The following is a 16,782-nucleotide window of genomic DNA, read 5'->3' as shown; positions in this document are numbered from 1 at the left end:
TATTACAGCGTAGACAGTCCAACCGACATTGTACATTCATGCAACACCTTTTTTATACTTATAATAAAAATATGCGTATTTATTTTTTATATATAATTGATGCATATAGATAATGTGCTTTGATCAGGCTGGAAAAAAATGGATTATTAACATAGAAATATAATGTTTTACATGATAAGCTTATTGTTTTGATGGTACTCCGTAATCCCTACATATAGCAATTGCTAGGACTAAGCTTGAATTCTAGCATTTGCATAATTCTCCTCGATTTTTTTTCAATACATTTTTTTCTGTTCTTTTTCATTACCTATATTATAAGACTCACTAAACTCACCAGTCACCAACCAATTAAACAAACCGGATCTCTTCTCTTGAATCTCTCTCTCACTCTTACCAGACTCACCAGTCACCACCATTTAACCAAATCTCACCTCTCCCCTCAATCAATTCCTCTCACTCTCACCTTTCTTCTCAATCGACTCTCTCTCACTCTCTCCTCTCTTCTCGACTCAATCTCTTCCCACGTTCGTATACTAGTCACCATCAGACTAGATCCCTTTATTTTTCTCAATCTGACTCTGACCTCTCTTCTCATTCGCAGGCGTAATTTATTGAATTTTATTTGGAAAATTGCAGTCCAACGTTTCCAAGGGTGCTGGAATTTGGCAGTTGCAATGGAAGACTTGATTAGTCTAAGGACGTACTAAAGGGGGCACGCAGCTTAGATCACGCTGACTTGGAAGAAAGCTACTCGACAATAGATGCTTGAATTGATAATCAATCTACCACTCAAATTCTTCTATAGCTGATGATCAAACTTACTTGAGCAAAAATTGTTTTCTCAATACATGATTTTTTCTGTTCTTTTAAACTACTTTTCTACTCTTTTACTGTTAAGATTAAATAGTAAGACTGACTGATAGATGGGAGAACTGAATTTTCAAGAAATCTTGGGTGGGAAATAGTCATCCAACCTATCAAAAATCAGAAAGCGTGAAAAAGAAAATGCACAGGTTAATATCCTCTCTTCTATAAATCTTATTATAATAAGTTCTAATGATTCTTACCAATCAGGGCATCAACAAAGAAAGCACGCCAAGAGGATAAAAATTAGCATACAAGGTACAAAATGAAAGCACAGAAACTTATGTCAAAGCTAGTACAAAATGACATGTAATATTAATCAACTAAAGTATGGATGAGGCAGCATATATGGATAATGAAAAACCAATAATATGAAAGAAAATTGGTAAGAAAAAATGAACATGCCTGTACTACACTCTCACTTTTATCCCATCACGTTATATGTCATTTAATTAAACCTTTTTATTTTTGGGTTCTTTAACAATACTTTAGATGTCAAATAACAATCGAATGTATCAATGAAGTAGGACACTATCTAATCACTTTGCCATGCAACTAACATGTCCCAAATTAAAAACTAGCCTGCTTCTCAAATTAAGATCTAAAATGATAAACCCAAAATAATGAAAATCATGATAGATTTAGCGAATATAATTATAATGAAAATAATGTCGACAGTATCAACGAGACAAACAGTAACAACCACATGAAATGAGATTCAAAATCAACAGCTAATTATAATGAAAAAAAACTGCCCTTTTGATTATTAGCTCTTCTCATGATAATCTCATCCTTTCAGTTGTTCATTCTTGTTAACAAATGAGGTACAAATTTAAATTATGGCCAAAGGACTTTGTCCCACCCAAGTTTTTATGCACTCCCAAACTCCCACCCTCAACCTTTCAAAAACCAAAATGTCTACCTATTAGAGGTTAAAATTAATCAATTCTATTAATTTAATTATAAATTACTAATTTATCTTTATTAACATCGATCTATACATACCCATGAAAAACAAAAATTTAATGAAAGAGTATATTATTCAGAAAAATGACATTTTCCCCCTCGACCTAAGGTTTCCTATTACTCAAAAGGCCAAAAGAATTATTCTCACTTAAAGTATAGTAAAATCTCAAACTCTTACCCTTCAACTTTCAAAAACTCAAACACCCACTCATGAGCTAAAATTTGTTAACATTTTCAGTTAAGGTCAAGGGTAAAATTGTTATTTAACAATAATATTTAAAAAATAAAAGTTTATATCATTTTACCCCCTTTGTTTGAAAAACTAACAATTTTCCCTAAAATTAAGTTTTGAAAAGTGACATTTCCTCCCAACCTAGGGTTTCAAATTTTGCCGATGAATTTTTGGCCAATGACGACTGATCTCTCTCCCTCTTGGTGTCATCTCTCCCTCCAATGGTTTTCCTCCAATCAATGACGTTTGGATTTAATGAAATCCATATGAAGAGTTGAAACCCTTTGTCTAGATGATGACAACGGTCCAAACGAGTGTATTATTCAAAAAATTACTATATTCCACCATTTCCTATTACTCAAAATTTCATCTTCTATCACCCCCCAAACTTTACAAACATCACAGTTGCACCCTAATATTCCACCATTTTCTCACTCCACCTTTGGCGGCTTCTCCCTTCATCTTCAACTAACAAAGAAATCCAAGGCACTGTCAGTGTTGTCGACTAAGAAAGTTGACAAAGAACGTTGACAAAGAAAGCTGGCATTGCCGACAATAATCAAGCAATGATCTGATATTGATTTTTCGATTCGAAGAAATCCAAGGAATGATCTGACATTCCTAAGCACAAATCGAAAACCTCGACCCTCTCCTTTCTCCTAATGCGACATCATCGACCACCTAAGGAAGGGCAATGACGCTACAAAAATGAGTGAGAGATCCAAATCTTATGCTTGTTTTTTGGTCAAAAAATCATGATAGAATCATCAGAGATACCACCTAGGAGAAAAAAGGAGTGTCGACAAAGGTTTAGGGTGGGAAGAGAGCGTTGCTGAAGAGAAAGACGGTGACTTGAGAGGGAAGAAAAAAAAAACCTATGATGAGGGGAAAAAGTTATTTTTCAAAGGCCAAACGACTATTTCCCACCCAAGGTATATTATAATCTCAAGTTTCCGCCCTTTAACTATGGAAATACCAAACACCCACCTATGAGCAGTTAAAATTAACGGTGGTAAGGGTAAAATCGTTATTTTCTCTATAATATTAAAAATAAACTAAAATAGAATCTACTTTTGCCCTCCTAAACTTTAAAAACTAAAATTTTCCCCTAGCCTAAGTTTTAAAAAATGGCAGTTTCACCCTAGGGTTTCTTTTTGAAATCTCCAGCGACATCTCCGGCTCCATTGTCGATGACCTCTCCCTCTCAAAGCATCCTCTCCTTCCGGCGATCTCTTTCCTCCCATTTGAACGCTCAATCGACATCGGAGAAGCTGTGAAAGATGAAGTTCTTTGTCTTCCCAGTCGTCGTCGTCTAGCATCATCTTCCCAGACGAAGACGAGACGACTCATCATCTTCTTCATCTGGGAAAACGATTGTCTTCCCAGATGACGAAGACGAGATCGATCGATCTCTTCTTTGTCATCTGGGAAGATGATTTTTCTTCCTAGACGACGTCTCTGCATCGGATGGGTTGGGGTGGAGTTGAGAGGGGCCGTCGGTGGAAGAGAAATCGTCGGGAGGGGGAGACGGTCGACGATGGTACCGGAGAAAGTGAAAGGGTTTGGAAACTAAACCCTAAGGAGGGAAATGCGATCTTTTTAAACTTAGCTTAGGGAAAAAATGTTAGTTTTTAAAATTTTAGGGGGGGAAATGAGATTAAATTTTCAGGGGTTAGGGTTTCGTTAAATTTAACCGGCCATGGGTGGGTGTTTGGTATTTCCATAATTAAAGGGTGAAAACTTGGGATTGCAGCATACCTTGGGTGGGAAATAGTCGTTTGGCCTTTTTCAAAACTAGAAAAGTTGAACCTCGGGTGAAATTGTTAGTTTTCAAAATCTAGGGGAGGAAATAGGTTAAAATTATATTTGTTAATATTAATGATGAAATGACATTTTTGCCCTTTTTAGTTAATAGCTAAATGTAATAGAAGTTGGATGATAGATTGGGTATTTAAGTTTTTGAAAAGTTGCGGGTGGGAATTTAGGAATGCATCAAAACTTGGTTGGGAATAAGTCCTTTAGCCTAAAATTATTAGCTAAGTGATCGTGTTTCATAGCGTGACAAGTCAAATCTTCATAGTACATTATGAATTTTGGTGTGATATTTTCATGAAGGGTGGACATGTTTCTAAATCAATTTTTGACAGAATGAATCTTATAAAAACTTTATACAGGAAGAAGAGCATTAGTTAGGTAATAATATTAATTAAGTAATGCTATGTGCACAACTCATATACACAATTTTGTGCACAACTAATGACATGTCACTATGTAATTTGATAGTTTTAAATTAAAAATAAAACAATATTCAATCATATAATAACATGTTATTAGTTGTGTATAAAGTTGTATATATAAGTAGTGCATACAGTATTATTGATATTAATTAATATTGATTATGATAATAATTAGTATAATATTGCTTATCTTAATAAAATAATTAGTATAATATTGCTTATCTTGATAAATAATCAAATAATACTTGATAATTGAATTTGAATAATTGATGGGATATAAGTAAGATTTGAATTTGAAGATTAATATATATTTACCTTTAGATAGTAATTATATAGGATAATAATTGATTAGATAAAATAAATTAATTGGAAAGTTACGAAACATGTATGTATAAGTAGTATACATAAAGGGCAGTTGGGATTGTAGAAGGAAGAAAGGAAAATACTGTCTTTGAGTTTAGAGTAGCTCATGGCTGATTGAAAGGCTAAGACCTTATGTGGAGTTAATAACTCTTGTTATTAATATTGTTTTATGTTAGAATATTTATTCTGTTTAGTGGTTCATATCAAAGTGGTATTAGAATTGTTGCGATTTTGAGGATGAATTTTGCAAAGGATGAGAGTAGAAGGTACTTGACTAACGAATACAGAAGCTCGGGCTATGGGAGCAAAAGGGATTTGACCTTGAACTGGGAGTGAATACAGTCTAAATCACGATTGTTGATTCAAGTCATTGGCGGTAGGGCTAGTGCGTGAAGACAAATCTGATGATAAGACCGTGAGTGATGAAAAGTGAGAAAAGAAAGACTTGGTTCTATACTTTTGAACTTGATAGTGGATCGGAAGATTTCGACAACATCTCAAATCTAGCAAAAGTCCAAAATGATAAATTGGTAGGTTTTGATGGAAAATTGGTTGATTCCGATGAAATCTAGTTGTCGAAACTCATTTTAAGAAATCAAAGATTTTAATAGAGTTTAAATTAGGATAGAATTTTAGGAAATGAGAGAATAAAAAGGGCAGAAGGGAGAGAAAATCTGAGGGAAGCTTCTAACTTGGAAGGAAGGGCACCTTTAACTGTCTAGGGAGGATTTGCATCTCTTTCTTGCTAGAATTATATTCTTTTTTATCATTATTATTTACATTTACACTCAATATTCTGGTATGTTTGATTCATTGTTTGGTTGTTTTGCTTGTTGTGTGAGATTTATTAGTTTGCACGGGTTACTATTAAATTGTTATCAAAGTATGTGAAATCTAGGTATAATTGAAAAAAGTATGGAGAGTAATAATATTGATTTGGAGAAGATTATGAGGATGGTTATAGATAGGTTGGGACATCATATACACTAGTTTAAATTGTTTGGTTAAAGACTTTAAAATAATGAAAGAACACATGAATAACTTAAAATGATGTCCTTTAATAATGTTGACAAAAAAGGAACTATGATGGAACTGAAGTTGTTAATGACAAAACACACAAACTTGATTCTAAGCCAAAATAAAATATTGATAGATTTTAGTAATTGAACAATAGACTCCAATGAATCCTAGCCAAGAAAACTCAATCGTGCACATCTCTGCCTTACGCCTTTGTTGAGTGAGGCAAAACTAGAAGTGAATGAAGAGAAAGATAAAAAAAAAGGGGTGAAACAAAGAGCAGAAGAGAAGAATTGGATCATGAAGAAATAATTCAGTCCAAAACCCACTTAATCAATCATCCCATTCCACAATAACAATGCAACCCAATTTGCTTTAGGTGTTAACTACCACTCATGTCCACGCACTAATAATCAATCCAACTACTAAACCACTCACACTCAAATCCCAATGCAATTTATTGCCAAGACCCAACCATTAGACTTGATCCGAAACCCAATTGAGTTAACTTAAAAACAATTTACCCATCATACTCAATCATTCACCAATTAAGTCCAATCACAATCCACTTAATCAATTCCAAACCATACCTGTTTCAATTAAACCCAAAACATTTTAATGGAATTGAATCATAATTTAAGATTATAATTAAAGATTATGATAATATTTGAATATCGAAGGAATTATGATTGAATTAGTTTTAGAAGATCAATGATTTAATAGAATCTGAATTAAGATTGGACTTTAAGATATGACAGAAAAAAGGGACAACAACATGAGGGGAAAGAGGAGGGAAAATCTGGTTAGAGAATTTGATAGAGACTTTTACCTTGGGAGGAAGGGCACCTCTAATTGCCTGGGAAGGATTGATACCTCTTTGTTGCTTGAACTATTTTCTTGATTTATCACTATTATTCAGATGTATCACTATTTTGTTAAGTTCACTTCATTGTTTTTCCTATGCAGTTGTTTTTCTTGTTGTGTGGGATTGATTAGTTTGCATGATTGCTATCAACATGCTTAGGATAGTTTAACTAATAGGCAAAATGATTAACAGTGATTAGTCCATGTGTGTAAGGGGCCAGCAAAAATTCTGGCTTCAAGTTGACCAGGCACAAACTTCTTTACGTACAAATTAACGATTCTCCTAGTTTGGTAGATTTGTCCTGCCAATTCATAATCCTCTGTCAGTGTAGGTGTTGGAGCTTTTATGGAAATTCTGATCATCATTAGGCTCAAGCGCCTGCTTGCATAGTTTATACAATTTTTGCTTGCTACATACATATGCATGGATTCAGGACCAACAATTCACAGCCTCTAAATTCTTGGAGCTGGCCATGTTTGGTGCTCTGCAGCCAGAGGGGATCCAGGGAGATAAAGTCCATTCAACTGTTAACAATATAAGCACCAAGAATATTATACACATATAATTCCTATTACTGGATTAGCCCATCCGTACAAATCCAACCTGAACCCTGTCATATTTGTGACAACTCCAACCCAGTGATGGCAAGATGAACTTAAAATAAATTTAAGAAGATAAAATTTTTAGCTTTTTTCTTCTTGTTTTTTCTGACAATTTTTTCTGCAGTTTATTTTTTATTCAGCTGCAAGGTTCTGTGTTGAAATTGCAACTCGTCAGCATGGTTGCTGTGTGTTGCAAAGATGCATTGCTTATTCAATTGGTGAACTTCGTGATAAGTTATTAACTGAAATTTCCAATCATGGGCTTCTCCTTGCTCAAGATCCCTTCGGCTATGACCTAAAATGTGTTAATTCTTGTTGTTATTTTCTGACAGTCAAACTCATTACAGGACATGATAAAACATGGTGTCTATATATATATATATATATAGCAGTATTATACTTATTCATTTCAAGTGTATAAATGTGTATAATTTATGTGTGCCTTCACTTATTGAGTATTTTTTAATTTTTAATTCAAAATTACTCAATTATATAATAATATATATTAAGTATATACTTATTTGTGTATTCAAAATGGATACGTATAGTTTTATTATATATATTCTAATATTTTTAAGATGTTGATCCATCTATTTCAATGACAAAGCCCTCGGGACAAATATTCTCTTTATTTGTATATTTTAGGATGCATTATGCTGGCTGGGTATTGGTCATTTGTTATTGTGGGAATTGAAAATATTGTTCCGTTTTACTTAGGTTTTGAGCAATTACATATTTATTTCCATGAAATATCTCATTATTAATTTCTTTTTATCTGGCCTGTTGCGCTGGTTATTAGGTAGGCTAAGCTACTCAATCTGCATCTTATATTGATATGCTACCTGATTATCTATATGTTGAAAAGAAACTGAGTTGCTCACTTTCCTTACACACACACACAGTGAATCTTTTCCAAGAGTAGCTTTCATATATTTTTCTTAGAGAGGAAAGTGTAAGAATTTGCATCACAGCTAAGTATTATGTCCTGTTTTCTCATCTCCCACTATCAAGGGTTTTTAACTATCCACTCTTGTCAGCATGTTCGAGTGGAAATTAGACATCATATGTGCATCAAATTTGAAAATGCAGAAGTAGATTTCAACACAATTTCATGAACCTTGATCAAAAGGAATCCAAGTTTTAGAATATTGGCCATCCTTTCCTTCTTCATTTTCCCATCTCATATCTGGCCCTCTCGCCTCGTTGACATGGCCATTGCTTATAAGTTTTGTTACACACCCCAAATTTTCTTGATAAATTATTCTTGTCTCCCAACTTAGGTGTCGATACTCACATTTGTCAACCTTAAATCACTAGGTTTCTCCATCCATCAAGCTAATGTTTACAGAAAGTGTTGCTTCCTTGGTCGCTCCGCATTTGGGTAGAAGAGGACTGGTCACTTAATGCCTTCATATAAAGCATTTGTTTTGTTTCAATGTGTTTATACACCATAATATCAATTTAAATATATAATCCTGTGAAGTAAGACAACAAGTATAAATAATAAGTATTATTTTGTATATTAATAATGATGTGTCATGATATGATTAAGTCTCACTTTTTTTCTAATTTAAAATCACTTAATCATATGATGTTATGTCTTTGTTAACACACAAATTAGTATTCGTTGTTAGTGTATGTACTTATCCCAAAATAAATGTTTACCCTTATGCATCATAGTCCTATTTTATTGTTTCATGGTATTTTTTTTATCATTCTTAACGTTGGACAGTAATTTAATCCAAAAAGTGGTTGCTTTTAAAGTTATTTTGGTTCTGCACCATGGTTTTATCTGATTCTCTGACACAGAAAACTTTTATCATTATGTGGCAGAAATTATGTTGTTCAATATATTATAGAGCTGAAGATCCCTTCTGTCACTGCCAACTTGCTCAGTTCAAAGGCCGCTATGTTCACCTATCAAAGCAAAAATTTAGCAGTCATGTTGTGGAAAAATGCCTCAAGCATTTTGGAGAGAGTCGATCACAAATTGTCCATGAATTGCTGTTTGTGCCTCATTTTGAACAGTTGCTGCAAGATCCATTTGCCAATTATGTCATTCTGACAGTTACCAAGGTTTGGAGCACAACATCCTTTTAGCAACTTCTCTGATGTCTTCCAAACTTTTGATAGAACCTTACTCCTTAATTTCTATCTTCAGGGTCCCCTTCATGCTGCACTGCTTGAAGCTGCTCCACCCCACTCTTTCTTACAAACTAGTCCATATTTTTAGCGGATTCTCTGGAAATCTGTCAAAGAAGTGATGTAAATTCGGGTGTGGTGGCAAGTGTTGTTGCTCTCCCAAACTTACTAACCTGTTCACTGTTCAGAAGTTTTACTATTTCTTGCGGCACTGGATGTAGAACAGCCTTCAAAATTTGAAGTGGGTCCTCAAGAGAACCTTTGAAACTTAGTACCTACGGATGATCTCTCCATGATTTTGAAGAACGTAAACTGGAAGTTTTTGCTGCTGGTTGTTTATTTTGCTTATGCAACTTGTATGTACTGTTCTGTTGTCTTCTGGGTGTTGTTGTTGTCCTGTTGATATGAACTGTTACTGTATAATGTTTCACCCTTTTTACGTTTTAATCTGGGTAAATGCCATGCGGTTGTTTAGTTCCTCATAAATTCTGAGATGATTTTCTTAAGGGATGACAAAGGACACTTTCAAAGAATATAAAAATGATATAGAAAGATTATACTCTAACTGGGACCCATGTCCTAAAATTATGACTGCTCTCCGCCACTTATTGCTGTTCCATTCTCATGAAGATGTTTGTTTGCTTATGGCGGAGGTATTTTTCCTGGAAAATACTCTATGCAAGTGGCTATGCTCTGCTATGACTTTTCCATACCAGTTACGGGCCCAACATGTGATTGAACATTGGAAGAATGAGGTGGAAGTTGGAACCATGCATGTCTTCCAATACAACCAAACAGTGAATGTAATATTTTTCTTCAGTCCATCTCTCTGGTTGAGTTTGATAGAGATGGATATCGATTTTGAAGATGACAAATGAGTTTATCATTTACTCATGCTGCGTTGACTGTCACTATCCGACGAATTTTCATGAAACAGTTTTCTTTACGTTGTTTCAATTTTATTTTATTTGTTACCATTTTCAAAGAGTTTTTGTGTATAACATTACCCTTTGAAAATTCATCTTGGAGATGTGATTAAAAATATTTTTATTTGATTTGATTCTAATCAAATTTGATTTATTATTTTTTTATTTTATAAGATTAGGATTCTAGTTTAATTATTTATTATTTTTTTATTTCATATAATTAAAATTTCAGTTTAGTTATTTATTATTTTTTTATTTCATAAAATTAAGATTTCAGTTTAGATTACATTATAATACTATATATTATACAATGTTTCCTAAATAATATTCATTTGGTTTATAATCAATTCATAATTCTACCAAATCGTGTTTTCTACAAACTTTATGATTTGAATTCAATGCTATAAATAAATAATATAACTCCATGTTTATTTGTAAGCATTTATTACTTGAAGAAATATATAAATACCTTACAAACTAGGCAACACTTACTGTGTGGAAGCAGTTGCTTTTACCTCACATTTCCTCTACTTGCTCCTAACCTTTTACAATACAATTTATTTATCCGGATTTAATAGTGTAAAGGGCTATAGAACTGATCTAACATCTTGGAAATCATGTCCATGGATGGCCTAGATTGTGGATTGACATGTAAGCAAGCAGTTGCTAGCTTGATAATGGTCATCACTTGTTCCTCAACTTCAGGAGGAGGAAGTGGAAGTCGTTGGTCCAGAATATCTTTCACCAGCATGCTCTCACTTGTTAAATGGGACAATAGAGCAGAGATTATATCGCCTGGATGCTTTCCTTTAATCACTTCTATTGCTATCACTCCAAAGCTATACACATCGCATTTTTCTGTAACTTCCATTGTATAAGCGAGCTCTATAAAAAATTCAGTCTGAATCGTCATTATACAAACATTATGTCATATATTAAAATTAGGCACGCAATTCAAGATGAGCTATAATACCTGGTGCAATGTATCCATATGTGCCAGCAAGTTCGGTCCAATTGGATGAGTCTCTCTTCAACAACTTAGCAGTGCCAAAATCTGAAACATGAGCCACATATTCCTTGTCAAGCAAAATGTTGTTGCTTGATATGTCTCGATGAACAATCGAAATAGAGCAATTATGATGCATGTAAGACAGTGCATGAGCCACATCCCTGACGATATTCACCCTCTTGAACCAATTCAATTCTTTAGCGGTTTCTTCTTTGCTCAAGATTGTGGCCAAACTACCCCTTTCAAGGTACTCATAAATCAAAAAAGAGTGTTGCTGGTTTGAACAAAAGCCATGCAACTTTACAATGTTCCGGTGTCGTATCTCTGTTAAAGTCTTGACCTCATTCAAAAACTCCTTTTGATGTGTTATTTCAACATTTGGAAACGGGTGAAGTTTTTTAACAGCTACTATGCTACCTGATGGCAGCTTGGCCTTATAAACACTACTGTATCCTCCTTTCCCAATACAGTACCTAGTATCAAAAGCTTTGGTTGAATCCATGATTTGTTTGTACAAAATTCTTCCATCAACAGTTAACACAGAGAAAAACTCTACATCCTCCTCACTGCTTTGTCCAACTAGTTTCTTTTTCCTTATTTTCTGCAAGATTAAGTAAACCCCGAGTGCAAGTAAAAGAACTCCCAAAAAAAGGAATATAATTGATAACACCAATTTTTTGACCTTTCCATTTTTATGTTTGAAAGTGATAGGAGATATGCATGGTGGGAATCCCTGAACATTACCGCACAATCCCTTGTTCCCTTGTAACATAGTAGCATCTTGAAATGCTTTGTTCTCAGGAATAGGGCCCTTCAACTGATTGTAGGATACGTCAACATACAACAGACCTCTCATTTCCTCAAAACTGTTCGGAATGGAACTGGTAAGAGAATTGTGGGAGAGATTTAGCAGCTCCAGGCTCTCCAAATGGCTCATTTGTGATGGTATCTCTCCTCCGAGAGAATTATGACTCAAATCTAACTGAGACAAGTGAAATAAATTCTCGAACTGAGCTGGAATTTCTTGGCTAAATTTGTTGTTGCTCAAATTCAGATAGTGCAGCTTGACCAAGTTTCCTAGATCTTTCGGTATTGCCTGGCTTAATTTGTTTGAGGACAAGTCCAAAGACTCAAGATTAGTCAGTAGCCCAATTTCTGGAGGCATGACACCGGAAAGTTGATTGTCACTGAAGTTGACCTTTGTAAGAAAAGTCAACTTTCCCAAAGTCTTTGGAATCTCCCCAACTAAACTGTTGGAAGAAAGATCAAGTGATTGTAGCTGAGTTGCATTTCCAATCTCTCGCGGTATGTTTCCAGTGATGTTGTTCCTCGCCATGAGTAAGGCAGTTAAATTTGGACAACTTCCCCATTTAGATGATATTTCACCATAGAATTTGTTATGGCTTATGTCTATAAAGCTCAGTTTTGGATAGATACCAAACTCTGCATCTAAATTTCCAGTGAGTTGGTTGAATTCAAGATTGACTCTTACCAAGCTTGTGCAGTTTTTGAAGCTTTTGGGGATGTTTCCTGCGAGATTATTGTTGTTTGCAGAGAAGTTTGTAAGTGAACCACCTTGGCAAATGTTGGGCAGAGGACCAGTAAACTGGTTTGTGTCTAGTTGCAATACTGACAATTTCATGAGATTTCCCATTTCTTGAGGAATGGATCCGGAAAGTTGGTTTTGGCGAAGATATAATATTTCTAAATTACTCAAATTGCCCAAAGAAGCAGGGAGTGAACCATTTAATTGGTTTACACTCAACTCTAGATCTGTGAGAGATTTCAAATTTCCAAGCTCTTCAGGAATGGGACCAGAAAGCTGATTTCTATAGAGATGAAGTAAGGTGAGGTTTGTCAACTTGCCCAATGATGTTGGAATAGAACCAGAAAGATTGTTTGTCTGAAGGCTTAGACATTCGAGGCATTTCAAATTTCCTAATTCTTCAGGAATAGGACCAGAAAGTTGATTGTCAAAGGCATACAACACAATAAGCTTCGTAAAATTTCCAAAATTGGAAGGAATGAGGCCCGTAAGATGGTTGACATCCATGTAAAGTTCCATCAAATTGGTTAAATTTCCCATTTCTGTAGGAATAGAACCTGAAAGCGAATTATTATAGAGATATAACCTTACTAGGTTGTTCAGATTACCAAGAGAAGTAGGAATTTGACCTTCTAGACTGTTGCTACACAAGGCAAGCTCATTAAGAGATCGACATTGACCAATTTCAGATGGAATTGTGCCATTCAGTTGGTTTTCATCAAGGTGCAGGATTTGAAGATTTGTTAGGAGACCAATTTCAGGTGGGATTTTTCCAGAGAAATAATTAAAGGATAGATCAAGATAAATGAGCTCTGATAGGTTACCAATATGAGATGGAATAACACCGAAGAGTGAATTTACTGCAAGATCAACATATTTAAGATGAGGGAAAGAAGAGGCTGAAAACTCATACAACGTACCATTTAAACCGAAACTGGTAAGGTTTATTTTGATGACACTTCCAGCTAAATTGCATGAAATTCCAAGCCAAGAACATGGGGTTGTGAGTGGCTTAGAGTTGGCGGCATTAGGAGAAAGCAGAGTCCAAGAAGTTAACCGAGATTGTGTTTGGTTTGTAAAGCTAGCTTTCCATCTTAGGAGAGCATTTGTCTCTTCAGTAGAAGTGGTAGAAGCAACAACACACGAGAACTGAACAAGGAAGAGAGTGGTAAGTACTTTTTTAGAGCTTAATTTTCCCATGTCTGTTTCTTTTTCGATGTTGTGCTGTTAATACACAGATTCCCTCCTGTTTATAGCGACAACCTCACAGTTTGGCGAAGTCTCTATGCAATTTCACTGTGGAATTAATATTAAAGACACATCATTTTGTCGGAAGACTTTGACCTTTGGCCAATTCAGCTAATTTCCTTCTCTGGGACCATATATGTGGAATTCTTTGCAGTAGTTTGAACATTTGCGTATTTGACACTCTTTTTTAAAGTAGATTGTATCAATCAGTTCAATTGGTTAAATGAGAAATTGGTTTTAAGTTTAGTCTAATTAGTATAAAAAAATAGTTTATTCATTAATTAGATTAAATCTGGTTAAAATTAGATGAACTGATCAAAACCAATAGAATTAGGTTTGACTAAAATTTAAAATATTTTTTGGTAATTTAATTATTTTTAAGTAATTTGATTATTTTTATTAGATTGGATGAATTTCTAAAGGTTCGTAAGGAAAAATAAGTTTAAAAAAATTAAAAAAAATTTCATATCTATTGAAATGTCTTCTATAGGTAATAACTTAGATAATTATTTTTTTCTGTATCATGATATTAAGATATTTTTTTATTTTAATTATTTTATTGAAATCAAATAAATAATTATTATTCTTTAAAATTAATATGATCTAATTTTCATAGGCATAAATATCTTGATTTATTTTATTTTTTATAAATTTTTAAATAAAATATATTTATCATAGTTTGATAATAAATTGAATCAGTTTAAACACGAATTGGTGAAAAAGAAAATGAGCTTAAATTGATGACATGAGGATGCGTGGGTTGGGCTGGGCTTATGGGTATTTGAAAAGAGGCTCTACATATATTTTAAATCTCATTTCTGGCAAAACAATACCCATTTTAAATGAAAAAATAAATATAAATTTATATATATTATTATATGATTAATTATTATTTTATTTTTTATTCAAAATTACTAAATCACATAATAACATATATTAAATGTGGATATATATAATTTTATTGATAATAAAAATAGCTTGTTTTTTGGGGAAAAAAATCTCTACAGTTAGCTTCTTGATTAACCATTTGGAGCTTTTGTAGCTTAAAATCATTACATATGCAAAAACTGGTCTTTGATTGAAGATTCAATTCTTAAAACTGAAATAAAAACAGTAACTATACAGCCTCTTTAATACAAATTAATACAGCATAGACAGTCCAGCCAAGATAGCACATTCATGCAACATCTTTATTATACTCACAATAAAAATAGGTATACATATTTTTTATATATAATTTATATATACAAATAATGTATTATCATGTAATTGAGTGATTTTAAATTAAAAATAAAATAATACTAAATTAAATTGTGATACATGATCTGTATATATAAATTATATATAAAAAATATATATATACATAATATTATTCTTATACTTATATGAATGTTTTAATTACCAGACATTGACTAGGTTAAAGCCCCAGTTTAGTTTTTTCAGGTCCGATCGATCAGGCTGGAAAAAAATGGATTATTAACATAGAAATATAATGTTTTATATGACAAGCTTATTGTATATAATTTATATATACAATTGCCAGGACTAAGCTTGAATTCTAGCATTTGCATAATTCTCCTCGATTTTTTTTCAATACATTTTTTTCTGTTCTTTTTCATTACCTATATTATAAGACTCACCAAACTCACCAGTTACCAACCAATTAAACAAACCGGATCTCTTCTCTTGAATCTCTCTCTCACTCACCATTTAACCAAATCTCACCTCTCTCACTGTTACCAGACTCACCAGTCACCACCATTTAACCAAATCTCACCTCTCCCCTCAATCAACTCCTCTCACTCTTCTTCTCAATCGACTCTCTCTCATTCTCTCCTCTCTTCTCGACTCAACCTCTTCCCACGTTCGTATACTAGTCACCATCAGACTAGATCCCTTTATTTTTCTCAATCTGACTCCGACCTCTCTTCTCATTCGCAGGCGTAATTTATTGAATTTTATTTGGAAAATTGCAGTCCAACGTTTCCAAGGGGGCTGGAATTTGGAATGGGAACTTGGAAGTTGCAATGGAAGACTTGATTAGTCTAAGGACGTACTAAAGGGGGCACGCAGCTTAGATCACGCTGACTTGGAAGAAAGCTAGTTGACAATAGATGCTTGAATTGATAATCAATCTACCACTCAAATTCTTCTATAGCTGATGATCAAACTTATTTGAGCAAAAATTGTTTTCTCAATACATGATTTTTTCTGTTCTTTTAAACTACTTTTCTACCCTTTTACTGTTAAGATTAAATAGTAAGACTGACTGATAGATGGGAGAACTGAATTTTCAACAAATCTTGGGTGGGAAATAGTCATCCAACCAATCAAAAATCAGAAAGCGTGAAAAAGAAAATGGACAAGTTAATATCCTCTCTTCTATAAATCTTATTATAATAAGTTCTAATGATTCTTACCAATCAGGGCATCAACAAAGAAAGCACACCGAGCGGATAAAAATTAGCATGCAAGGTACAAAATGAAAGCACAGAAACTTATGTCAAAGCTAGTAAACAAGACACCAGTTTCAATAAAGTGTGTCTAGCTTCAAACTTTTCTTCTACATGATATGTCAGTTTAGCATAAATTACCATAAATCACGCATTGAGCATTACACTCATGAAAAACGCATTGCAAATATGCGTTCTTCCTTGTGGAAACAGATACAAACAACCCATCAAGCGAAAGAAATGTCTATCACATCGTAGGCTGCTTTATGCTTCCAACAAAGTGAAAATACCAACATAAACAGTTCAGCCACA

At 33.8% G+C, this 16,782-nt stretch overlaps 1 protein-coding gene across 1 annotated transcript; it reads right to left on the bottom strand.

Moving 5' to 3' along the window:
• Positions 1-10,641: 10,641 nt before the first annotated feature.
• On the bottom strand, positions 10,642-13,976 carry LOC123229259 (MDIS1-interacting receptor like kinase 2-like). The gene is made up of 2 exons (XM_044654921.1): positions 11,188-13,976; positions 10,642-11,099 (listed from the first exon to the last, which is right to left on the bottom strand). The coding sequence occupies exons 1-2, from the start codon at positions 13,967-13,969 to the stop codon at positions 10,786-10,788; spliced, it is 3,096 nt and encodes a 1,031-aa protein (XP_044510856.1). The 5' UTR covers positions 13,970-13,976; the 3' UTR covers positions 10,642-10,785.
• Between the last annotated feature and the right edge of the window lie 2,806 nt (positions 13,977-16,782).

This window comes from Mangifera indica, chromosome 11, assembly GCF_011075055.1.
Source record: "Mangifera indica cultivar Alphonso chromosome 11, CATAS_Mindica_2.1, whole genome shotgun sequence".
Taxonomy (NCBI): domain Eukaryota; kingdom Viridiplantae; phylum Streptophyta; class Magnoliopsida; order Sapindales; family Anacardiaceae; genus Mangifera; species Mangifera indica.
The sequence above is the reverse complement of the archived record's forward strand: the minus strand, read 5'-3'. Positions and strand labels throughout refer to the sequence as shown.